Source organism: Homarus americanus, unplaced genomic scaffold (genome assembly GCF_018991925.1).
Source record: "Homarus americanus isolate GMGI-L3 unplaced genomic scaffold, GMGI_Hamer_2.0 scaffold45562, whole genome shotgun sequence".
In the NCBI taxonomy this organism is placed as follows: Eukaryota; Metazoa; Arthropoda; class Malacostraca; order Decapoda; family Nephropidae; genus Homarus; species Homarus americanus.
Genome location: NW_024744839.1, coordinates 1,580,320 through 1,607,920, shown reverse-complemented (window position 1 = coordinate 1,607,920; position 27,601 = coordinate 1,580,320). Strand labels below are relative to the sequence as shown.

The 27,601-nt window shown below is 36.3% G+C and overlaps 2 protein-coding genes across 2 annotated transcripts; both read left to right on the top strand.

Annotated features, from left to right (window-relative positions):
* Positions 1–27,601, top strand: LOC121878088 (zinc finger protein Xfin-like). Its single transcript, XM_042384080.1, has 8 exons — positions 1–310; positions 939–991; positions 9,859–9,927; positions 16,009–17,606; positions 17,867–17,871; positions 18,130–18,160; positions 19,469–19,649; positions 22,862–27,601. The coding sequence occupies exons 4-8, from the start codon at positions 16,420–16,422 to the stop codon at positions 25,022–25,024; spliced, it is 3,567 nt and encodes a 1,188-aa protein (XP_042240014.1). The 5' UTR covers positions 1–310; positions 939–991; positions 9,859–9,927; positions 16,009–16,419; the 3' UTR covers positions 25,025–27,601.
* Positions 4,001–5,635, top strand: LOC121878089 (zinc finger protein 345-like). The gene has a single exon (XM_042384081.1). It carries the CDS (start codon positions 4,001–4,003, stop codon positions 5,633–5,635), a length of 1,635 nt encoding a protein of 544 aa, XP_042240015.1.

The following is a 27,601-nucleotide window of genomic DNA, read 5'->3' as shown; positions in this document are numbered from 1 at the left end:
CACATCTTGCCGCTCTGGGGAGATGTGCCACTCGCAACAAATGGCCACAAGAAAATTTGCAGTATAACATTACATATTATAGAATTAGTATATCCTACGTGGAAAGATGTGTGTACATGTATTTTTTATAATTCATATGAATGATGTGTCTAATTTTAATATTTTAAAATAAGTGACTGTAGCACAAGTGTAAATGTGGCACCATCGCTGGGTGGTGGGGACGGGCGGGTATCGGTGGAGTCGGCAGCACAACCATAGATGTCGACGGCTGGAGTTTGATTCCTACATCATCAGCCAATTGTGGCCGTTGGTAAGTACATTATTGAGGTATTTAATAGTTTATGTTGAAATGGTTACGTTTTAAAATATTTTATAAAATAAATTAACAGCTGTGTCCCTCTCTATTTGAGATTAATTGCGTTTAAGGACTCAAGGTTCCTGTTTTTGGATGTGGGCCAATGGCCGTCAAGCGTCGAAGGGAAGGATGGTTGCTTCCAACTTTTTCTCCTCTTTACTTTCCTTATTTCAGCATGTAAACAAAGTTTATTATGTTTTCTTCAATCCTATAGTATTTTAGAAACGCATTACATTATTTCTACAAAGAATGTTGTGAGTGTCAGTGATGGTGGGAACAAGGACAGGTGGTGGGTGGTGGGGTTATGGGGAGGAGCTTGAGCACCGCCCGCCGCCCACCTCCCTCACGCTCTGTCCTTACTCCACACCAACGACTACCGTTGATATATATATACACACTGTATATATACACACTGTATATATATATATATATATATATATATATATATATATATATATATATATATATATATATATATATATATATATTATATATGTGTGTGTGTGTGTTGTTATTCCTGTATGTATTTTCTCTTATATTTTTTAACAAATCAGCTTCTTTTATTTTTCTTTTTTCTTTCCAGGTAGCTGTAATAGGCTACATCCAACACAGCACATGAGCCTGTACACTCCCTAGGTAAGCTATAAACTTGTTTTAAATGGTTATTTTGGTTTTGCATGAACTTTATTGTTTCAGCATCCTAGAGGTCCAACCCCACACTCTATTTTAATGGGGTTGTTTCCTACATGCTCTGGGGCCTAGAGCATTGAGGTGGCTGGTGGCCAACTCATCGTGCTCCAAAACAGGATGACACATACCAGTGAGGTCTAGCACGGGCTTGAGCCTCTGTCTCATCCATATGAGTTGGTCACAGTTGTATATACCGGTACAGGTACTGTCTTGGCACCTCTCACTTGTCCTACGTGCTCTTTTAATAGACTTTTGGGCTTTATTCACCTTTGGAAAGTATTCACCCAGTATTGATTTAATAAGGCAGGAACAATTGTTATCGTTTCACATATACTGTAAACCACAGAGATGTGTTTTACATGGTACAGTACTGTTTGCATATATACACACACACACACACACACACACACACACACACACACACACACAGTCGGTCCTCAACTTACGACGGGGTTCTGTCCCGACGACCAGGTCGTAAGTCGAAAATGCAAAAATAATACATAGAAAATCTAAAATGGGTGTCTCTTTTTCTTCTCAGCACCACAAGAACTCTTACTTTTACGCTTGCCAGCCGTTTTAAAGGGAATTACTAACAAAAATTTTGTCAGTACACAGCGCGATCACTAATGTCGGGTATCGAAATTACGTAATTTGAAACATATTTTATACGACTACGGCGGTCGTATGTCTCGGTTGTCGTAAGTCAGAGTACCTGTACAGTACAGTATTTGGATCACCTGAGGATTACCCCCCCCCCCTCCCCGATAATTTTTGGGGGTGGTAAAACTTCAGGCTGATTAAACTGTTGAATGAATCTTCAGGTGATCCATAAAAGTTAAAATTGCAGATGATCTTGTTTTGGGTCTTGACTACTGTACTTCACACACACACACACACACACACAGAGGCATGTATTTTTTGTTTTATCAGCTATGCAGTAGTTATTTTGAATGTTGATTTTCCATTTCTGAATACCCCCATACATATTTCTTGTAATGACTACGGATACCTAATATTACACTGCTTCTACTCTACGTAATGTTGTATTTTTATATTTATATTCTACATAGATTTTTTTTTTTAATTTTAGTTGTGCAAATCATTATGTAAAAGAAGGTACAGGTACTACATTCATTTCTCACACTTCACTAATTCATTGTCCAGGAGGTTACTCCTGATTTTTTTTTCCAGTCTGAACAATTCTGATGTATTATAAAAAGATGTCTAATTCTTACTCGTTTAATTCCGTAGAAGAATTTGTGTCAAAGAAAGCGTAAATCTTGACTACTGTAAAATGTGAAGTATGGATACGTACAACTGAAAAGGAACGTGTTGATTAATTTTTGTATCTTTTGAGGTGCAAAGTGTATACAGGAAATATGTATACCTTTACTATAGTGGGTACAGTACTTATTTTTTATTTTTTATTTATTTATTTTAGATTTGAGTGTATACTGTATATGTTAAAGGAGATGTGTGTGTGTGTGTGCTGTATGAAGACTTTGAGGGGAATGTTTTTGACAGTTGTGCTTGTTTATATGAGTGATAATTAAGAAGTGGTGTTTTATATTGCATTGGTCATGGGCTTCATGATGGAAGAATTTGTACTGTATATTTGCAATACTAAATAAAAAGCACTTTAAAGTGAGATCATACAGATTTATTTATTAATGAAGGTACTTAATTTCTATGTAATAAAAATATATTTATTACAATATACTGTACATGTTGCTTTAACTGAATATAAGAACTATTGTTGCTGTATTTTTGTGAAGAAGTCATTCATTCTTTTCATTTGATTTATACAAGAACTTTATTACTGTCATATCAAATATAAAGGGTGTGATGGAGAACAGATTTCAATTTTAAATGATTGCTAAAACAATGGCAAAATAATGTTTGGGTTTATGTACATGATTAGAATTAGTGTTTGTACAAATTGTAATGTCAGCGATGTTAATGTGTTTGTTAAGGGATTATTGTACGTTGTTTGGGAACACTGTAGCCTCAGAAGTACTGTACTGTATATGGTGAACAGTGTAAATTTATGTACATATAATGTATATATAACTTTTATTTAACATACCAAAGTTTCAAATAATGTGAATACTTCCTTGTCAGTCACCTACCCTGCTCTGTTGTGGGAAAGGTCTTGCCACAGTGGGAGAAAATACTCAATTATAGATTTAATTAAAATAATTTATTATAGTCTGTGAAGAAATGTTAGTGCAGTACAGCACTGTGGTTTGGGTTTGTTTCTTTCACTAAAATCATGTACGTACAGTAGTTTAGTCATGGAGCTATCTAGAATATCAGCTTTTATTGTGAGGAATTTTTGTAGGGAAGAAATTCATTTGTTGACTTCAAAAACATGGTAATTGGAATAGATGGGAAGCATATGTAGATGAAATACTGTAGTAACTAGGGTACAGAATTACAGGTTTGTGTCCAAATATGAATCTTCATTGAAAAACTATCATTGCTGATAAGTTTTTGCATGTATAAAGTTTCATGTCCTTGTCTGCAAACTCTCATCCTTAGCAAAGTTCTAGAATGTCGCAATATGTAAACTCAATTCTGTATGTGAAATAAGAGTATTTAGTGGACTTCGGTTTACATGGCACCATTATGTGAAACTGTATTTGTGAACAACTCTAGATGGATGATCTGTTTTACCTGAAGTGGAAGGAGCAGTAATATTTCAAAATCATTGAGCTTTTTTATGTTACCATAGAATTGTAGGTGGTTCATGGCAACTTATGAATCATGTGAACGGCCAAAGAGATGGAAAATACACGTATTACTTGAAATCTATCGAAATTAGCTTCATGTCAGTGCATATCCAGTATGCATGCTAATTCTGAGTATATAATTACAGGTGCCACGTAACCCGACAGTCATGGCGCGGTGAGGATGATAATGAAGTGAGGGCAGGTTGTGTTGTGGCACATCATCATGGACCACTTGGCCCCTTCATCAGGGGTCAATTGGTACACCAATTATAATGGTTTTGGGGAATTGCTGGGGAGTTCCCAGCTTCCTCCTATGGAATTGGGTGGGGTGGATGTTGGGAGACAGTTTACCCCCCAGGTTCATATGCAGTACACAGTGCCACAGTTGTCAGCTGGGGGTATGCACTATGTGCAGGATCATCGTAGTCTTCACAGCTCCATTGTTGAAGAAGCTGTTGTTAACCAGGATGAAACTCCCCAAAGTCATGAGTCCCGGGCTCCTCACCGATTACGTCCAGCTCTAGGAGAGAAGATTCCTTGTCAAGAATGTGGTGCAACTTTTGCATGTGGGGCAAATCTAAGGAATCACATGAGAATTCATACCGGTGAAAGGCCTTATGTATGTGAAGAATGTGGTGCTTCTTTCACTCAGCGTTCAAATTTGCGTAGCCATAAACGTGTTCATACCGGTGAGCGCCCATACATGTGTGGAATATGTGGACAGACATTTGCTCGCTCATCACACCTTCCAGGACATATGCGTACACACACAGGGGAAAAGCCTTTCGATTGTCCTCAATGTGGCCGTTCTTTTGCCACTAATCAAATCATGAAAAATCACATGAGGACGCACACAGGAGAACGACCATTTGTATGTGATGTATGTGAGGCTACTTTTGCTCAGAGTTCATGCTTAGCTACTCATAAGAAAATTCACACCGGTGAACGTAATTTTAAGTGTGGGGAGTGTGGGAAGGCATTTATATCTAGGTCAGGATTGCAAACACATGAACGTGTCCACACAGGAGAAAAGCCTTATACGTGTGAAAAATGTGACAAATCCTTCAAGACTTCATCATATCTTTCAAAGCATAAACAAAAATACTGCGGTAACAATGGATATAAGAATAGAGTTCGACGACCCGATGCAAAAAAGCCAGGTCGTAAGCCTGCAAGTATCCGAAAGATGGGTAAATCCCGTAAGGCTATAAAACCTCCTGGGAGGCCAATGAAGAGAAGTAAAGCAAAAAGATTACGCCGTTCTCAGAGGCGTAGAAATAGCGAATCTGAACCTGAATATGTGGAAGAATCCCCATTAACCGAGTCGTTCAGTGAAGAGGCCCTGTATGAAGTGAAAAATGTGCAAGTGAAACAAGAGGAAAGAGATTCAGAAGATAATCCTGTCATCAGAACTCTGGGAAAATCCATTAGTAGACTCACTGCCCACCAATGTAGAGCTAATGTAAATGTGAATTATCTTTCATCTTCCTGTCATGAGAGTGAGAGATTATCAGTTTATAGCAATGATACATTGAAAAACCATTCACAAGATGTGAAGCACATAAATGAAAATCACTCAAGTCTCTCAGAATCTCATACACAAATTCAAAATGTTCAACAAATACCTGAAGCTCATCATCAAGGAACAGGGGCAGACCTCACAGATATTTCAAGTCCTGAGTTTACTGAACATACCCATTGTGACCCTGAAGAAGGTTCGCCATTGATGGATATTCACCATCAGATCTCTGAAGTGCTCCCTCAAGTTTCAGGTCCTCTCATGATCACTGAGGCAGAGCAACAAACATGTGCACCCAGAAATGGTTCAAGTGCCTGGTATCCCAGAAGTTATATGTGATCATGTGAAATTTGTTGCTCAAGAAATCCTTTCTATTTTTGGATACCATTCTTTTAGGATTTAGATGTATGAATTGTGTGGTTTCAGTGAGAAACCATTTGTAATTGTTATTTTTGTATAAACTGATAAGAGAATACTGTAATTAATATACTGTACTGTAAGTTTTATGTACCATGTCAGGAGCGGATCCAGGGGGGGTCCTGGGCGTCCAGACCCCCCATTTATAAGAAAATGACTACATTTTAATGCAGTATTGTACTCAGGCATTTTTGTATCGTAAAAAGTAATTACTATTGACCTCTGAATATCAAGTGCATAGGGCTTAAAAATTACCTCAAAATGCCCATGATATTGGTCAGATTTAAAAAAATCTGGGGGGGGGGGGGTGTTTACAGCGCCCCACCAAAAACACACACACACACACACGCCCCCAGCTGGGTGGGCTCACAGTGCTCGCCATGTTCCCCGACCCATAACGTCTTGGACCCCCCTTTTGATATTCCCGGATCCGCCTCTGCAAGTAGAATATACAGTAAATGTTATGAATTGAATACTGTACTAAGGCCCAGAAGAAGTACTGTATGATGACTTAACTAATGCTGTATTAAGAAAGCTTGGGTGCTGTAAATATGATGAGGTATTGTGATTGAACTAAAGTTTTGTCACTTGTGTGAATTTGTTCAAGATTTCATAGAATGAGTAATTGTTCACAAACTGAAGATGATTCTTAGGGAATTTACTATGCAATATTTCATAAAAGTTTTATATGAAGATGCCTAGTTTTCGATTCAAGTGTTGGATATATTTTTAATACAACTAAAGACTTGTTTTGTGAGTTTCATTGTACCTTAAGAGATGGAATTATGCAGACTATTAAAAGTTAATTGTTGTGGCCAGGAGTACTGTACACAACTGTCAATTTGTTTTATTGTTTTGCTTATTGTTGAATTTAGCATTGAAATTTAGCCATGTAAGCATATAATACTGTAGTTGGTTAATTGCATGTACAAAATAACAGTTAAAGAGCATTGGCAAGGAAATACTGGCTCCATGGTATTGAACATTTACAAAATGGTTTGTCATATTGTACTTGTTACGATATAACTGCAGCTTTACGACAACTGCATTTTTATAGTGTTTTAAAATTTTCAGTGTTATGGTAAACTTGTGCTTATACCATGATATATTTTGATGTGGTTCCCAGATTTTTTTTAATGGTTTGAAGTTACACTCATATAAAAACAAATCTAGAACCACCGACTATTTAATAAAATAAAATAAAAATAGTTAACTTGAAGGGAAAAGACCATTGTAATAGAGAAGAGTGCATGTGATTGAAAGAAGTAGCATTGATAATTAGTGATGTGTGTTGGAGATTTCACAAGTGATTACAGTATTAGCAAAATGGATTTTATTTTAGCTATAGAGACATTTAAGGGTTGAATCTATCCTACAAGGTTCATGATTAACCCTTCTCTGGGTGTGTTATCTCAGCCCTACTGGACCTGGGAAGTGAAGATTTGTGTTGAAGCAGTGTATCAATTGTCTGTATCTCCAAACTTTGGAAGTTCCCAAAGTCCAGCCAATTTAACTTGAGTACTATACAGGTGTATGGGAGCATCCATATGTTGGGTGGTCAGTGGTTTGGGTATTGAGATAGGTGGTACTGTTTGTACACATGAAAGCTACATGTGGTGTCTGCACTTAACTCCCTCTGTGAGGGGAACCAACAGGAAGTTGCTGGAGTGAGATAAACAATTATGAATGGTCTAAATCAACCCCTGCAGTTTTTTTTAATACAACTTTTATATTTACAATTGATTCACTAAATTTGTTTTTAATAATTTGTAGTCAAGTTTTTAGTAACAAAACTTAAACAGTACCAGTTTCATTCTGGGATCATCTGGGGATTGCATTCTCAAGTCTTTTGGCAAGGTTTGTCACACATTTAATATTTTGTCTACAGCGTACTGTACTGTACTGTATTCTAGGTCTACTATATCTGGAATTTAAGACAATTCATGAATTGGGTTTGTTTCTGGCCCCAAACTTGCTGTATGAGTCCTAAGTGTGGACACTTTCAGCAGACACCTGGAGGTTAGAGGCTATTGAATTATGATGCTACAGAAAAAAAAAAAGTTGCACTAATAGGCTAACAAATGAATTACTGTACAGTACTGTACTAATATTGGCAAAAACACCAAGAAAAATGCATGTACCTGTACTTAGAATTTACAGAAAAAATAAATAAGATACCTTGTACAATACTTTGGCCATATAATTATTGATGAAGGGATAATACAGGGTAGTAGAATATTAATGGACAAAGTTGAGAGTAAGAGGGCCAGGGGAAGGAAGAGCCTAGGACAGATTTAATGAATGAAGTAAAAAGTTGGGTCTCCAGGGAGAGGCAAAATCTGGAAGGATTGATAAAAATGGCCCAACACATTTAGAATGAAGGACTGTGACTGCCCAGCTACAGCTTGCCAAATTGAATAAGGCAAAATATATTTGTTTGGCAGTTCAGTGTTGCCTAGGGCTCACATGTTTAGGTGTATCCCGAGATTATTTTATCACGCAGAGAATATCATATCAGTACCTTGTCTGCAGGAGACCCACGCAGATCTAGACAATTGAGATGGGTCACGATTGTTTCCAAACACTTACTAAATTCCAGCCAAATTATAACTGGCATTAAAAGTAATGGGAGACATGATAAAATATAAAATACAGCAATAATATGAAAGTTAGCAGGTGTTTAATTAATGTTATCTTATTTTTTATTACAATTCGTGTAAAATGGTATTGTATCTGTTTTCTGTAGACAGTGTATGACTACAATACAATACACCCTTGATGTGCTGTAATGCGAGTTAAATTGAGAATTGTCGTGTACAGTAGTATCGAATAGTGTTAAATCCTTCTCTCTTATTTTAATAGGAAATATACAGTACAGGACTGCAGCTCTACAACATATACCAGAAGATTCCTTTAAGACACTCTATTTTCTCACTTCAGTACTAATTCTATCTTCTTAAAACACTTTTTAGTGTATGATAAATCACCTTGAGTGTGAACAGCTGTTTCCAGGATGTGGGTATAGTAGATAATAACAAATTATCCTTTTAGGAACATACTGTATAAGATGAAGCACCTCTTTGATGTGATCCAGTGAATATTCCCACCACACTGTGCTAGGAATCTCCTGGAAACCAGTGATACTGTACTCAAAATTTGGCACTTGTACAGTATGTCACACGATGTATAAAACATAAAGTAATGCAAGTACATGATAATAAATATCTTTGATCACTGAGCTACAATTTCTCCCTTAGTAAGGCCTTGGGTTGCACACTCTACCTGACAGGTTCATATGATTAATGGTAAAATTCTACAAATATCAGCCTTTATGACTCGCCACAACACTCTTTACACCACTACAACACATAGAATATTACAAGAATGAACTGCACTATTATCAATACATAAGGACCAGTAGTGCTGACATGGTTGGTTTAAATGTCCAGGGCGAGGAGAGCACTCCACTCACATTTATGGCAGAACAGGAAGTGTGCATGCTCACAGCCTTGATATATTACAGAGCATGTTTCACATATGACATATTACCCTGTTGTAGAAAACATGAGCCAGTTGTTGGGGTCCAAATTTAAATGATATCCACCAGAGAGTTAATTTTCTAGGCATTTTTTCCCCTCTTGGCCATCATCGTGGCATCCACAGATCCCAAGTGTTAAGTGTTGTCATGTCGATAAATAATGCGAAAACACATGTATGAAGATTTAAAACAGGTGAGGAATTACTATTAGTAAGTCCCTATATATCTTGGGTGTGTGAACTTTGTCCCAGGCATCTCGGGTCAATGAGGTTTACAAGGTATGATCTTCACCTCAGATTAGCACGTCAGGATTGTGTTGACTTGTCTACCTTGGTTCATAGGGTCCTCTCTTCCTCTCTCTCCTCTCTTTCTTGGTCATTCATCAACTTTTTTCAATCTGGTAATTTTGAAATACAATCAACTTTTTTTTTTTGAGGTAAAGGAGCTTATACAGTACTTGTACAGTATATTATTTGTTTGTAATAAAGTAACAACACTGTAATGCATTTTGATTGAACCCCAAAGTAAATTAGGATCAGTCCACATATCATTCTGTGCACTCTTCACTTTAATTTGCATGGTATCTAATATCCTTAAATAATTTCAGGGCAGCTACATAATCCAAGCCTATTGAAGAATGATTTGATTGCTACAAATAATTGGTCAACATTAATAGGTGAGTTGAGTTCTTAGTGCAGTATTGAGCCTAGCAGTTACAGTGTACAGTACAGTAGCCTTCAGTAGCCTTCAGTGAATTGAAATTCATTGGTCTTTTGATGACCAAGACCTTTTATTGGAAGTTTGACTTAATAATGTGATACAGTATATACAGTACTGTACAGCAATTTGCATATTGTTTTTATGTAGAAATGCATGCTTGATGGTGTTGGGTCTTTTAGTGTTGTAGGTTTAGTCCTGCTTCATAAATCAATAGCACATAAACAAAGGTACACCACCAATTATCCTGGACCTGATGGTCCGGCACCACCTTTAGTACAGACAAAATTATGAGAGGGCACTTAACTCCCCTCCCTCTCTCCCAGCCAGGGTGAAGCTAGTTTTAGGCATAAAGTTTTTATCTTATAAAATGTCACAGACTATACTTAGCAGAATATAAATTGCATTGCTGGAATCCTTGTAAGATAGTGATTAATTTGAGTATAAACATCACAGTTTGCACAAGAGATAGAAATTTTAGTCTAGTGTAGTACATTTGTGTACAAGTTTTTTAACTCATATTTTTGGGAAGATTTATGTAATTTTCTTCATTTATTTTTACTCTTTTACATGCACACACCATCCTAAATGTTTATTGTGAAAAAATTAAAAGAAATAATTGTCCTAAGGGTAAACCTGCAAGAAGTTAATGACTAAAAATTGTATGTCTAGTGCAAACTATGTGATGTTTATGCTAAAATTAATCACTATCTTACAAGAATTATAGTAATACAAATTATATTCTGCCAAGTCAATTCAGTGACACTTTGTTATCTCCCCTCCCTGACAGCAGTCAACATCTCACCCCCTCCCCTCCCCTTCCTCACAGCCAGGGTGAAGGCAGTTTAGGCTTAAAGTTTTTATCTTATAAAATTGTCGCAGACTAGACTTAGCAGAATTTAAATTACATTGCTGGAATCCTTGTAAGATATTGATTAATTTGAGTATCATTATCACATAGTTTGCACTGGAGATAAAAAATTTTAGTCCATTGTAGTACAGTACATTTGAGTACAACTTGTGTACAGTAATGTTGCTCAAAATTATGGCTTTTTCACATTTAATTTACATTTAATATTTGTTTAATTTAAGTTTCTAGCAGTCCACGGTGCTTTAGTGACACAGGAGGTTTATAATTAGTGGGTCAGAGGCGTATTGTTGAATTATTATTACCTGACCTCGGTTGGTCCGGCAAAACAGATTATCCGGCAAGGCTTTGGAACCAAGGGTGCCGGAAAATCGATGGTGTACCGGGTTATACATATATATTTTTACTGTAAAAAGTATGTAAATGAATACCGTATATGGAATGAAATACAACTCAAGTAACAGAGTGAATTAGATTTTGGTGTTGCAGAGAAACAAAAAAAATGATGAAATGTGTCTAAAAATATTACGATTTATATAAAAAGAAAACAGGAATATATCCAGATACATAAGAATTAGATCTAGACACTTACAGTATATGTCAAGATGGGGATGAAGTTAAACATGGGAAGGTTTCTTATAAGATGAGGATCTATAGATGTCAGGGAGATGGAAAGTACTTATTGGTGTGTAGTGGAATCCTTGAAATAGTAGTGAAACATGAAAGGAATATTTTATTGAAGACACTAAGCATTTATGATAAGGGCAAATGGTTATGAGAGGGGCACTAGATGGATGTAGGAAGTATCCAGTCTATCAGTGGAGAGGGGCAACAAGATGTTGGTTAAGAGACACAGCACTGAAAAGGGGATGAGTTCTTTAATGCTACCAAACACAGGTATAGTATCTGTGTAGTTGGCTGGGCAGTTATAGAAGAGGGTACTGTACTGCTATATAGCTTGTCCTGTTTACCATGACATCACAATCCATGTTTGTAGTTCGTCCAGGAGGCAGAACTGCTGGACCAGTCAGCAATACATCATGGCTAATAGCAGAATTTCTTACATCTCATCATATTATTGACCTTCCAAATCATGCAAAAAAAAAATAATTATATACTATATATATATATACAGTATATAATATATATATATATATATATATATATAATTTGTGTACAAAGAGAAACTGTATTACCTTCCACCCAGTGCATGTGTGTCATTGTTAATAGGTTTACAAGAATATAAGCCACATTTGTTATCTTGTACAAATAAATTACAAGTGATGACAAAGATATAGTTTTGTCTTATTTATTGTAGTTGTTACTTTTTTTTACTTCTAAACATTATGGTAATTGTACCTGTTGTACTTAGTTTCCAAGAAGAAGCGTGTGTAGAAATTTAAGGAACCAAATGTAGCGTTCTATGCTGAGGTGAGAAGAGTGGAAATGGCCAACGACAGTGTTAGGGGAAGTGTAGTAAGATACTGGGCTAAATTAAAGGATGTTCTGTCAACCCCTTCACTACTGGACACAATTTTTAATATTATCTGTGGCAAATGTCGAACAATTTTATTCAGCACAGAAGAGACCCCTCATACATAAGGGGTTAATATTTTCTTTAGGTAATGGAAGATGATTTTATTCAGTACACAGAGACTCCTCATCTGCTAGGGGTTCATATTCTCTTTGGCTAATGCCAAACAATTTCATTCGGGACAAAGAGACTCATTTTGTACACAAGTGGTTAAGTGTTGGTGGGTGAAGGACCCAGCCAGGCATGCAATAACATGGTGGATTGATAAAGTGGACAGAGTGGTAAAGAAGAAAAGAAGATTGTACAAGACCTGGAAGTTGGATGGTGATAAGTAGGAATACCTGGAGGCCAAGTGCAAGGCTACAAGAGACATTTACAAGGCTAAGAAGCTTGAACAGCATTTATTTGTGGATATGTTGTATTTAATGGATGCTAGAGGTGAGGTATACAGAATAACAAGGCAAATAATGGGTAGAAACAAGGATATAATTGATAAACTGTGCATGAACAATGACTATGACAATTTGGTTATTGTTGATGAGGAAATGGAGGATGCTTGGAGAAAATACAACTATCGTCTGCTGAGTGGAGTGCTGGTACACTACTCTGAATGGGACGGGTAACATAGAAGTAATGGAATCAGTACATTGAACATGCTCAAGGATTGAAAAGGAATATATGAAGGAAGTTCTACAATACCATAGTTGCAGAAATGTTAGAGGCATCAGATAATGTTGGCGTGACAATGGCGACTGGTATTCCATTGACCAGCAACTCCAATTTAACTGCTCTGCTACCGAAAAAAAATCTGACAACTCTCCCAATTAATGTAATGTTCAACTATTATATAGTTGTGCATTTGGCCAAAGGCCCAGTTCTGTCATTATTTCATGACATTCAAACAATAATCACCCATAAAACAAAATAATAATCATAAAAAAACAATACAGCGTAAAACAAATTTTCATCTATTTGGGCTGAGGCTGAAGCTCTTAGGCCTGCAACATATGCTCAGTTTTTCACTCCAGTTTAACAGTGTAGTCTTAACTGTACAGGCCAAAATCATGGCTTGTGTATTATCTGTTGGTGACAGAAAATTTAATTGCACAAACTAAAACTGTGTAATTAAACAGGAACGTGTGTAGACAAGTGTGTCAATTTGCTCAGTCCAAACGCAGTCTCTGTGTTGACAAGATGTTAAGACTTGTGTAACTTTTTGAGGGAATTTGTATCTGAATTCACTGAACAGAAGTGAACACTGTCTAAGGGAAATTAAGAGTAAAGATTACTGTGACAGAGACAAGAAATCATCGGCATATAACAAACTTGTTCAAAAGATGTGAACGATAGATCTGGAGGCGGTGAAGAGAAGCGGTGTTGTTCCTCGACTCTGGTGTTTCCATTTCCTGAGGTTTTTGTTGGGTCACTCCATGCATGTTTAATTGAAGGTTTCAGCATTTCTACTTTTTCATTTTATTTGACATAAATTCTTCAGTTAAAATACTGTACAGTATATGCAGAATACTACTTTAGTTATGTGAAATGTTCAATGTTGTTTCACCTGCAGTGTACAGGGGGGGGGGGAGGGGGCTATATGTTGTACTTATGTACGTCATTTCACACATGCATTGCTAATAAATAAAGGAAGAAATTTTCATTTACGTCAATTCTTTCACATGTAAGTCGTTTACATCATCCACTGTTTTATACTAAGCCTGTGTGTACCTAAATATGATGCATAAATTGTGTTAAAAGCACATATTGTAATGTAAAAATAACCATAATAAGTAATACAAGTGCCCTATAAGCAGTGGCTTGTATTCCTAAGAAGCAAGGTAAGCTTTGCTTACTCTATAGAAAATTTCCCTATGACATTAAAATAGCTCTTTGTTTACGTAACGTATTACTTAAGTGTATACAGATAACATAACTGTATACATTTTTTTTTTTTAACTCTGTAAATTTAAACCTGCTGTAATAGAGTCCAGACTTTTGAAACTTGCAAAGCAGGAGCATTTGCCACTAGAAAATATGTCCCTGGAATACTCAACACTCGATTTGCTTCTGCCGCTCTCTTTTTCCTAAGTCCATGTAAATAGGATTAAAATCAATCTAATAAGCTGTTAAAAGCATTCTGATGCTGGAATTACCCCTCAATGATATTTGTTCCCACCACCGAGTAAAATTCCTTTGGGTAGAAATTTGAGCAACGAAAACACAGCATACTCCTTGTTGTCCATTTCCTATTACTACCCCCTACAGCACCAAAGCATTACCAGATCAATCATAAGTTCATAAATACAAATTCACAAGCAAGATTTCCCCAAAAAATTTGATTTTGTTTGAATAATTTAGATACTGTACCCGGTATTTCATTTTACCATTTTACCATGCAAAATATTTTTGTTTTATTGGGAATAAATCTGAAATGAGTTATAATGTACCGAGGGATGCTAATTGTTGAACAAAAACCTTATCCAAATGCCTCATTGGTTACATAATTGAAAATTAAAGAGAGAAGAGAAATAGCTACTTGTATTAGCTAATTGTCTAACCTTTTTGTTCTGTTTAACAATTTTATAGGCTTATAGTATCGTACTTGTCTTTGATATAATGTACATGTTGCCCTCGTTTGTACTGGGTTCACAAGAACTGGATTTGCAGTACTGTACTGTACATGGTTAACTGCTACATCCAAAATTTCGTATATACTTAGGGGCTGCAATTGTCTTCTCATCTTCCTTGCAAATAATACATCACCAGAAAACATGTCATGCACCTTCTTTATGCAGGAAATTGTTGCTAAAGTTCTCAGAGCAAAGTTTTCCTATTCCTTTTAGTTTTCCATGAGAATATATTCTTTCTTATTCTTCTCTATTTAGCATGCTTTTTATTTTCCTACCATACTGCATGTGTAGGGAGGCATATAGATCAACATCTCTCCTGTATTCCTCTCCCACTCATGTTAGTGAGAAGGATTACACAAAAAGTATCTAGTATAGGGTAATGAAACTTACAGGCCTTCCACTTTGCGTCCTTATACAGTACCACCAATTTAGATAATCAAGCAATTTAAATAATTTTTTTTCACTTGTCCCTTGGTGTTTGTTTGGATTTTGACATGGGTACTTGGAGCCTAGGTGTTCTACAAACATTATCATTTATAAGTTACTTTTGATTGTTGTTAAGCTGAGGTAGAAGTAAAGATGCCTTACACACCTTGCTTTTGCTAATTATCTCAGAAATGATCTCAGGGTTTTATCAGTACCCACCCTGGGTGCAAGAAAAATATGATCTGAATTTGGGTTATGTACAGTATAGTCGACTTTGTATGTTCTGTTGACTCAGAGCCTTATATCATATTATTCCAATATTATCAGTGTTTTATTGTAATACTTATCGTTGTTCTCAATAAGTATGATGAGTGTTTTATTGATGAAATGATTGTACTCTGTGTTCTGTAATAAAAATTTAATGAAGTCTTTTGGTGTCCCTCAGTAATGTTACCTGTAAAACACTGAAATTAGCAACTCGAGTCTTGTCATTGCTAGTAAATTTCACATAGGTTATTGATCAGTATTTCTGATGTGCAAATAGTTATTCCAATGCATTGTTGCTAACTTTCAGTGTTTTTACAGGTGGCACGAAACGGGACTTAAAATTGGAGACCCTCACTGTAGAAGGTAGCTGACTGTGTGACACATCCAGCAGTGCACATGCTGCCCCCCCAGCTGGCTCACCTGTGTTCCTCCACCAATATCGTCTCACAGAGAAATTGCATCAAACTTGCAGTTTGATATAGAAATGCTGCCACACTGAAAAAATTACATCTTTTCAAAATTATTTACAGCTTTCACTTTTAACTTATGTCTTATGGTAGGACATAAATCATGTGTGGGAAATAAAGAATAAGTGCTGGCTATGTTTACTGAAAATTGCCACCTAAAAAGGTACAATATAAAACTGACATTAGATATTTAGAAACATTAATAAATGAGACGAAATTTGTATTTTTGTAAGAAATTTTTACCGGTAAATAACGGTGGAGGATGGAGCACCTTGGAGGGGCTAGTGTTGGGTGGTACAACTGGGATCTAGTGACAAATAAGGTTCAAGTAGATCTTATGAGTGCTGATGTAGCCCACCAGATAAATCAGCAGGTTCATGCCTCTTATGGCACTCCGCAACATGTGTCTGTTCAGCTCGCTGTTCCTCAAGCTCCACGATCAACACATGCCTTATCTGCTGACACACCTAACACTGCTAATGTTCCTAAACCTCCTGGGCCACGACCGCCAAGGGTGCGAAATGCTCATGGTGAGCGAGTTTCCTGCTTAGAATGTGGTAAAACATATGCATGCAATGCAAATCTTCGTGATCATATGCGAATACATACTGGTGAAAGGCCATTTATTTGTGATGAATGCGGGATGACTTTTACCCAAAGATCAAATCTTAGAATGCACAAACGTGTCCATACTGGTGAGAGGCCATACATGTGCGGTGTGTGTGGAAAAACATTTTCTAGGTCATCACATCTACCGGGTCACATGCGGCAACACACGGGGGAAAAGCCTTATACATGTGAAGAATGTGGGCAAACTTTTACCACAAGTCAGAGCATGAAAAATCATAAGCGCATTCACACTGGGGAGAAGCCGTATGTATGTGATGTTTGTGATACTGCCTTCACTCAGAGTTCTACATTGTCTACTCACAAAAAGTCGCACACAGGTGATAAACCTTTTAAATGTGATATTTGTAATAAAAGATTCATATTCCGTTCTGGACTAAATGAACATATGATTGTACATAGCAGAGATAAACCATACCAGTGTGATCAGTGCCACAAAAGATTCAAATACTCAAATTACCTGTCGAAGCACAAAAAGAAATATTGCGGTAATGATGGATACCGTAAACGATGGCAAAAATCAGGGATAAAGAAATCTTCGGGACGAAAAGTAAACTGTGTCCGTAAACCTACCTCATCCACAAGGGTTCCAGCCCCTCACACATTAAGTGAGGTACAGGTTAATATTGATGAAGATGATGATGATGTTATTTCTCTTCATGATGATGAAGAGGAAGAAGGAGAGGATACAGAAGAAGAAAGGCTAGAACAATTACGTCGAAATCGAACATCTCGATTTGAGAGGCGAAGGGAAAAAATACCCCTACATATTTCTGATGATGGAGATTGGAAAAAAGCTTGGATAAGACAGGGCTTCAAGTAGTGCTAAGATACCATAGAAATTATATGGGAAATTTTATTCTTTTAAAGTTAAATCAATCTACAACAAATTATTACATTTGCCTCAGTTAGTTTTAAATTGTTATATGCTTTAATTGTGCAGACAGGTAATGTTATGAAAATTACAGTACAGTACATAGATTATTATGGGAGATTATATGTATATAGTGTATATATATATCTCCATATATGTAGCATTCCATATTAGTAGGCATTTTTATGTGCATTATATATTGCTTTAGCCTGAGTCAGGCTACATTTCCTTGCTCTAGCCGTTAACTTCTACAAGATGATAAATTGACTTGACTCACTTTAGTATCATACTTTACATTGAAAGTACAACATGTACTGTTTATACAGTTACTCTACAAAGTTACTTCAGTTGCCAAATGTTATGGTCATTATGCATAAAACAAAGCAAAATTTTATATATACAGTATAAATAATTTTTTTTTATTAAACCATATTAATTTTACTGAATTATGCTTTATTCCATTCTCTTCAGAGATAAATAGTTTACCAGCAAAGCATCCTAGGTATTTTGTGTTGTGCAATGATTTATCAAGACACAAATGTTATATCTTCCCCTTTTTCCAACTCTTTCTGTCTCAGATAAAGTTTTTGGAACATAAAACACTGATGACATTATAAGTGGTTGTAAAATGTATTTCTTGTTATACACTGAAGACAGACACAAAACTGCTTACCAGTACATTTGTTAATACTGTATTTGTTATGGACTGAAATAAAAGCTCAATAAGGCCATTCTGGATTAAAAAATATTCAAGACCTTCAAAATAAACCAGATGGGAAATTTCAAGATTGAATGACAGGGGGTTAAAGGAAAAGTAGAAATTTTCCAAAAGTTTGATAAAGATCTGTCAGCATGTAAATATCGTAACTTGTATGGTATAGGAACCACAACCATTTGCGACTAAAGAATAAATATGACACATTGCTTCAGTTTTCAGCTCCAATTTAATTACCTGGTAGAATACGTGAATAAAGAATAAAAGATAGAATGACACTGTTGCATTTTTCCATCACTCACAGAATGATTGTAATTACTATACAGCACTTGGTGAGTATTTAGAGAGGAAAAACATAAATTAAACTTTATATAATACCCTTGACCCCGTAGGGTTCGGTTCACATCATATGATGTGTACTTACAGGGCTTCGGCTCATGTCATATGACTTGTAATTACACAATACAGTACTGTTTAAATTGCCACATGGGCCTGGCTAGATTATTTTGCCAAGTAGGCATTTATATTTCACTCTTATACATGCAAGTCTTCCAATCTTTGTTCTCAGTAGCTTCTCAGCTTTTGGTGTAGGATCTCACCCTTGGACTTCATGTGCCGCACCATATGTTTCTACCTACCCCCAAGGAGACTCTTGACCATCAGTACATTCGTGAATATATTAATAACATAATAAAACAAGTGTCTTGTTCCTTATACTTACTACAAATCAGTGTTGTTTAGCACTTACTGCCAAACCTCACCCAATTGCCTCACACACATGTTACTTCATTTGCATTCTTGACTCTTCCTAGCCCCTGTGATGCCAACTTGTGGTAAGAGCATGTATTTCTTTACTATTTATATCGTGCATTGCCAGTTTGTAACATTAGATTTGTTTTCTAAATTTTCCTGAATATAATATCTATAGATAGATAGTATTAATTACAAATATGTATATAAAATTTGTGGATGTTTAATTTATCAATACTCTATAATATTGTAATGGAAACTTAGAGACATTCGATGTCTTATCACTTGGTTGCATGTCATAGTATGTGTGGTCAGATTGAACATAACTTTTCATATGTTCTGTAGAAGAGCCAGGGCGGTTTCGCACAACAGGGTATTTCCTACGCCTGGGAACACTGCTGTGAGAGAAGAGAGTCGGTACTGCAGTCCATTTGAGCTTCCGTTTGCCATCTACTCGCTTGGTCTCAAATTGATCACCCTCAAAATGTTCCTGCAAAGTGTTATGACAATTAGAAGGCTGTTGCAGGTAATATTTCAGTCAGGCAAGAATAACACAAGGACACAGCTTTTACTACTGTATATATAAAACAAGGGAAATAAATAAAACATAATAAGCAACTAGAATTTGCTCCCGCAACTTTAAATGGGCTACACGGACTCTTCATCTGTCATTATTCCTCATGTATCTCTTATATTTTATGCTGATTTCTATGGAAAATAAGAGTGAGCTTCTCAATTAGTGAACCTGCTCACCTAGTGTATGACAACACAGCCATAAAACATTCCTGACACAATAAGATGTTGGAGACGGTTTCCAATCCAGATGACAGACTTTGTTTACCCATATTGTCTTTCTTTCTGGGTTTGTTTGAAATTTGTACAGTTTAAATCCCTTCTCTGATCTATTAGTACATCCGATGGCACAGCAGCACGGCATTACATATTACACACTATGTCCACTTCCAACCAGGAATATGATCTGCGTGACTCCACAGGTCAACGTGAATGGAGGGGCTCGGGGGAGTCAAGATAACGTCCAGTAGCCGCGTTTTCTATTTAAACACGGGACCGCCTATGTTGCTACTCTCAGTATGTGGGGACTCTAGTGAGTGTATCCAGAAACTGGTATAAATGAGGCAGCAAAGTCTTTGTGTGGAAATATATTGTTACAAACAAAGTTGAAGTGCATTGTGTAATTTACATGTGAAAGAGAGAGAAAAGCATGGAGAAAGACTTTTTAATCAAATTTATCACTAGTGGATTGAGAGAATAGGAACTGGCAGTACTGTACAGAGAGGAGAATAAATGGGTGAAAAAGGGGTATGAGATTTTCGGAGAAAAAAGGCTGAAGAGTTTGTAAGAAAGTTGAATGGTGATTTTGCAAGTACAGCATAAAAAATGTTCAGTACTGTACAGGTATTATGAAAATGAAAAGAATTATAAAGAGAGAGGAAAGGAATAACTGCAGCAAAATAAAGATACAGTACAGAGAAAAGAATATTAACAGAAACAAAGGGATATTAGACTGGTGGAAGTTTTAGGTTTCATATTTTTATTTGGATGGTAGGAATATTCAGAAGAATTAATTTTACTTAATTGGAAAGAGGTCAAGTTATCATGTTGTAGGTTGGAGAAAGGAGGCGAGAAAATTGTAGTGGAAGAGGAAATACAGTATCAAGGGAGGAGATAAAAGCAGATGTAAAAAGAGAATAAGTAATTAGCATCTTGTTAACAGTATGTCAGATGGCATGAAAATCAGGAAAAATACCAGAGGACTTGTCAAATGCTATAACTGTATCCAGGTATAAAGAGAAAAGCAAAAATTTTTGAGAAATAAATTCTGCTGAATGAAATTGGGATGGTAATTAATAAGATGAACAAAATATAACAGAATGGAGGATATATAAAGGAAGAATTAGAAAGGGTAAGAAATGTATAGACCAAATGAGAACAGGAAAAATACATGCAGCAAACTACAGGAATTGTACTTTGCAAAAGACAGAAAACTGTATGCTGCATTTATGAATTAGGACAAAACATAAGATAGGTTGGATCATGGGGCCCTGTGGGAGATGGTGAGGACTTACAGAGTAGGAGCATAGCTGCTTTTTACAGTGAAGAGTAAGCAGAAGAATGAGAGTTTTGAGGTGGCATTTGGAATGAGACAGTGAAGTATGATGTTCCCATGGTTTTAACAGAGTATGTATGGATGGATTGGTGATGGATATGAAGGCAAGGGTGACTGGAGCAGGAACAAAGCTGGAGCTAGTAGGTGGGATGTGGCCATAGTAGCATGCCAGACAACTGCAAAAGATGGTAGGTAGCATTGACTGTGTAAAAGAAAGAAACAAGGTAAATGCTAGGAAGAGGAAAGAAATGGCATTTAAGAGAAAGGTGTAACAAAGTAAATTTTGGTAAACTATATAAATACAAAATACAAACAAGTTCAAATGTAAATTCATGATGATAGACACAGACCGAAGTTAAGGAATTCAAGGATTTGGGATTGATGCTAAGTTATCATAGATTGGTAATAATATTGAAATTAGAGAGAGAGAGAGAGTACATGGGAGGGGAACGATTGGAGAGGTGGGCAATATCATTATGGGACTGAAACTTGGGCTTGGAATGAAATGGAATGTTCTAAGGGGTTACTACAAGGAAGGGGTAAGAACTGTGAAGTGTTCGGAATATTTGGAATGGAGGAAAAATCAGAGGGTATAAGTTGTGGTACGGTATGGTGGAGTGGGTGACGGCACCGAGTGTGAGCTCTTTCAAGACAAGACTTGACCAACACTGGAGCGGGTTCAGGTACATTCAGGAGCCGTGCATGCCCAGTACTTGCCAACAGTGCGTAACAGAGACGTGACCAATCGCCCAAGCGGCTAACGAGCCGATCAGTGGTGAAGAGGATAAAAGTAAAAGTAAAAGAAGGAACAATTCATTAAAAAAGGAATAGGAGAGGGGTTAAAAGTAACACAGAAGACAAAGGAAGTATGTAATGAGAGGGCTGTATGGAGGCTCTTCTGTTTTGGCCACCACTTTACAAGGAGCTCCTTGGATGAGTAAAGTATTGTATATAATACAGTACTGTATTGATGAATAGGATGTCAGATTTCTCACATCTATGGATGCAGATCTGGATGTGAAAATTTGGCAATCGCAGATGTGGATATATAACAGTATTACATAAATATACTGTAGTACAGTACGGTATTATAAAAATCCCAACCTCTACAAATCTGCATCTTCTAGATATGGATGCAGATGTGAAATTGTTTGGATGCGGAAGTGATGTCCATCACCAGAATACTGTACTGTATAAGATTTAATGGGACTAAATATATATTTAGGAATATTACATGTGAATCAAAGTACTGTATAGTGTGTACTGTAACATTTTGGTCAAGAATCTCCTTACATGGAGTACCAAAACTAAAAAAAAAAGGTTTTTGAGTAATGTACACAGTACAAGTTATTAGATTTCAGTACTGTACAGTATACTAGTATTTTCCTGATACTGTACAGTATTTTCCTCTTGTGTTTATTGTACTGTACTGTTTACAGTACAGTATTAATATTTTTTTTATTGTTTTGCTAGCAAATTATAAATCTAAATATTTATAGGATATTTTAGTTATGCATTTTTTTTTCACAGGTTGGCTAGCTTTGAAAATGAAAACTGAAGACAGACCATCTGTGTGAATCACTGGAAAATTTATCACCGGAATGGAACAGTTCCAGCGTGCTCAAATGGTGACCCCAGCAGTTTCTGTAGCAACTGTGCCAACATCTACCATGAGTGCTTACAGCTTAAGTAGTTTGGAGGATTTCCTTGTACCTACCCCAGTGCAAGTTGAACTTGGGGGCAATGTAGTAAGGCAAATCAGTCAACAAATACAGCATGTTCATTTTGCAAATGTGGCTCAAGTGCAACCAGTCCAGCTAACAGCAACTTCTACTCCAGCTTCAAGAACCTCAGAGAGTCCAACACCAGCAATGGAAACACAAGTAGGAGCATCTGTTGAGCCACCACAACCACCGAAGCCATCACCAAGACCTCGTGTTCGTAGTGGTACTGGTGAACGTGTAATGTGCCCTGATTGTGGAAAGTCTTTAGCGTGTGGGGCAAATCTTGCTGAGCATATGCGTACACATACAGGGGAACGTCCTTTTGTGTGTGATGAGTGTGGAGCTTCCTTTGCTGCCAAATCAAACTTAAGGACTCATAAAAGGCTGCACACTGGTGAGAGGCCTTATATGTGTGGTGTTTGTGGTAAAACCTTTTCTCAGAGTTCTCATCTACCCAGCCATATGCGAGTGCACACAGGAGAAAGACCTTACCAATGTCCTGAATGCCCCAAGTCTTTCTCTTCAAGTACTACTTTAAGAAATCATCTTCGCATTCATAAAGGTGATTGTCCATTTAAATGTGAGTTGTGTGGAAGAGGCTTTGTTTGTAAATCATGGCTACAGGACCATTATAAAGTTCATACTGGAGAAAAGCCTTTCCAGTGTGATATTTGTAGTAAGTGGTTTAAAGATAAATCATACATAACTAAACATAAAATGAAATATTGTGGTAATGATGGGTACAAAAAGCGTTGGAGAAGACCAGGAGTTAAGAAACCACCTGGCCGGAAACCAGGTGGTTTGGCAAAGACAAAAATTCTTGATGAAGATGATTCAGATCAGCTTAAACGGCCTAGGGGACGACCCAAGGGATCAAAAAACAAGAGAGGAAGAAAAAGAAAGCCAAAAAATATACGTAAAAAACGACGTAATGCAGCCACTGATTCTGATGCCGAATTTGAAGAAATGTTACAGGAACATGAATCTGATAGAATAGAATTACCCAAGTCAGAAGGGGCTTCCAGTAATGCTGAGGAAGGAGCTGACTTAGAATTACTTGACCAGTCACATCAACAGCATCAGGAACACCACCATGACCAAGAACAACAGGATGAGTACCATCAACATTACCAATTTGAGCTACAGCAAGAACATCATTCACAGTCAGGGACTCACTCAAGCAAACCAAATGATTCTCTCACTATGCCCCACATTCCTGTTGTGCAACTCCATGTTGCTATTCCTCATTCTTCATTGCAGACTCATGTGCAACAAAATCATATTCATCAAACACTTTCCCAACCACAAGACCTAATTCAGCCCCAAAATCTAACTCAGTCTCAGAATCTAGTTCAGCCCCAAAATCTAACTCAGTCTCAGAATCTAGTTCAGCCCCAAAATTTAACTCAGTCTCAGAATCTAGTTCAGCCCCAAAATCTAACTCAGTCTCAGAATCTAGTTCAGCCCCAAAATCTAACTCAGTCTCAGAATCTAGTTCAGCCCCAAAATCTTATTCAGCCCCAGAATCTTGTTCAACCCCAAAATCTTGTTCAGGCTCAAAATCTTGTACAGCCACAAAACCTGTCCCAACCCCAAAACCTTCATCAACCACAGAATCTCTCCCAACCACAAAATCATTCACAACCTCATAACCTTTCTCTTACACAAAGCTTGTCACAACCACAAAACCTTTCTCTTGCTCCTAAACTTGTTCAGTCTCAAAGTATTCATCAGCCTCAAAATCTTTCTCAGCCACAGAACCTTTCCCAACCACAGAATTTATCACTGCCTCAAAATCTGTCACAACCTCATAATCTGTCCCAAACCCAAACAATTCCCCAACCTCAGAATCTCTCTCAGTCCCAAAATTTGTCACAACCTCAAAACTTGTCTCAGCCACAAAATTTGTCACAAAACGATAATATACCTCAGCCTCAAAATCTCTCTCAACCCCAAAATTTAAGTCAAACACACGTGTCTCTCCAAGATCATTTGAACCAGCTTGGACAGTCTCACCAGACAATACATATGGTTTATTATAATTCATGAACTAATAATTTGGTTCAAGATATGACTGTTTATTGATCAAATTTTTCAGTAATAGTTAGTAAGCAGTACTGTATCAATATTTTTATGTGGAAAAATTAATGTGTAATACAGTATTATAAACAGTATGAGTTTAAAAGTATTGAAAAAAAACTAGAATGTTGTGTTAGTGACAGCAATAATAACAAAATATTTATTTTTGGCTAAAAAAGTACAGTACAGTTCCATAAGAAATCACTAAAATTCTTTGATGCCTTCATGGTTTCCTTTCTTTTCTCTGTGAGCTTATGCCTTCTGTAGGACCAGCTGTACAAAATTACATCTGTACAGTATACTTGTCTTTTCCTTCATAGTTCATACTTGTAGATCACAAATCATTTCCTCAACCAGAGTTGGGTGGATGATATAGATCAGCCTCAAACATTCATTACCAACTGTGCCCCTGGTATTATAATTGCGTTAGAAACTATACTATACCTCAGTCCATTCTTTCATCTACAGTTACTGTATGCTGAAGGGAAGAAAAAAAATCAGGATACATTTTGTCAACTTTAACTTTTAAAGACCAAACAGCTACACTTAAAAAAATTGCCGAGATATTGTACATCATGGTTTACTTATCAGAAAAGTGAAACAACTCTACCACTTACTTTATTAACTTTACTCTCTTCTTGCACACTCAGTTTTATGTTTAGTATTTTGATATTTATATCCAATAATGTAGCTAATAAAGTTAGTGAAGGGTAGTGCAAGAAGGACATATTTCTAACAGTCACTAATTGTAAACTACTGTACTTGACTGATGTGTGATGTCTAGAAACAATGTTCAGTTATTTATTTAGATTACAGTACTGTACTGCACAGTACTTTATAATCCAGGTTATTTTTATTGACACAAGAGGCGAGGTAGTCTCCATGTACTGTAATTAAAGATATTTTAATATGTAAAAAAGCAAGGGTGTTTTCATCAGGTAAGGTAGTTTTAAAGAATCAAGTGAAATAATGAGCTAAATGTTAGAAAAATAATGATAAAAATGCCAGACCAAGAAAAAGGTGTGCAGTTGGGGCCAGAAGTACTGTACTGTATTATTGTACAGGGTGTGTACAATACTTGCAATTGAAGTAAGAGGCCCATGCATTAAAATTCTTTCACTAACACCTTTGCTTCTGCAACAGTAGCTCTTCTATGAACATCCAGGGCCAACACAGTTACCGTACATTGAGAATGGAATTGGAAATTTAAATAAAAAAAAAATCTCCTTGCCCAACACTTACTTTTGCTTTTTTGTTTTTTATTTCATCATGCAAGTTTATTGTAAATGTGTTTTAAGTGCAGCATTATGGTAAATTTTGGACCCACATGATGCCTTCTAATTCCAGCTTTGTAATATGGTCAGTGATATGTCTCATAAATCTGCAGTGCAGTAAAATATGTGGACATTATAAAAGTCTAAAAAAAATCTGAAGATATTAAAGATACTGATAATTCTCCTTTCAGAAAGTGGAGAAAACATATTTTCTTATCTCGTTTTTTATACGGCCATTATGAATAATTGTGATACATTTCATAAGATTGGACTTGAAGTTCAATTGTTTGCCTAAATCTTTGAACAGAAAACTGAATTACAGGGGTCCCCCATTATTTGTAAAGGGTACATATTAAAAAACAGAGATGAATCCTGAAACAACTAATGGCAGGTAATTTTTCCCAATAATAATTAATGAAATAAGAAGGTTACATTCCTATTTGTCACTAATATCATTCCCGACGAAAAAAGGGAATTTTTGTCATTAAATAATATAAGGCTGGGTTATACTCTGATTCATTGCCACTATACCCTATGACATTAAATAAGTACGGGTATCCAATATATAATTACCTTTACAATAGTACAGTATGTAGTTTTTGCACACTGACCATTATCTAATCATAATTCTATACTCTATTGTCCTACTTTTTGTGTCCCTCTTACACTGAGGCTCACTCTTTGCTCTTAACACACACCATGGACCGATGACAGTATTGTAACACAAGAGATATTGTAGGATAAAATGCACAGAAATCTTGGAATCATTATTAACTGGACAAAGCAAATAACACACTATTAATATATTTTGTGATTTACTTTTTGATACTGTACAAACCTAACATATTAGAATACTGTACTGTACTGTACTGTATTTAAATAATATCATTTTATACACTACATAAAGGTAGTTGAAGTGTTTGTTCCTCTTAGACCCATAGTGTAAGTACAGTACCACAAAGCCACAACAAGCTTTCACAAGTAACTGTCCCATAAACATACTAATATTTCATCTAATCACATTTCATTGATGATTATTACCCTGGTAATATAATTTATTTCATAAATTACTGTTTTCAATACAATTCACAAGATATTTAGATATATCTCTGCACACTAAATACAGTATTGGTAACTGTAGTGTCCTGTTTGTCTTAAATTCATAATGAACTGTTAACCATAATGAGCTTGTGTAAGTTAAACTCACTGCAGTAATACACCCCTGTATTTCCACTAAACACATTTTATTAACAAACTTAATATAGTTCATAAA

What these genes read in the sequence shown, in the direction of transcription:
- LOC121878089 (XM_042384081.1), top strand. Translation starts at nt 4,001, where the DNA reads ATGGACCACTTGGCCCCTTCATCAGGGGTCAATTGGTACACCAATTAT.
- LOC121878088 (XM_042384080.1), top strand. Translation starts at nt 16,420, where the DNA reads ATGGAGCACCTTGGAGGGGCTAGTGTTGGGTGGTACAACTGGGATCTA. An exon ending in TTACCAGCAAAGCATCCTAG is followed by an intron (nt 18,161 to 19,468) that starts GTATTTTGTGTT and finishes TATGTTCTGTAG; the next exon opens with AAGAGCCAGGGCGGTTTCGC. An exon ending in CAATTAGAAGGCTGTTGCAG is followed by an intron (nt 19,650 to 22,861) that starts GTAATATTTCAG and finishes GGAATGGAACAG; the next exon opens with TTCCAGCGTGCTCAAATGGT.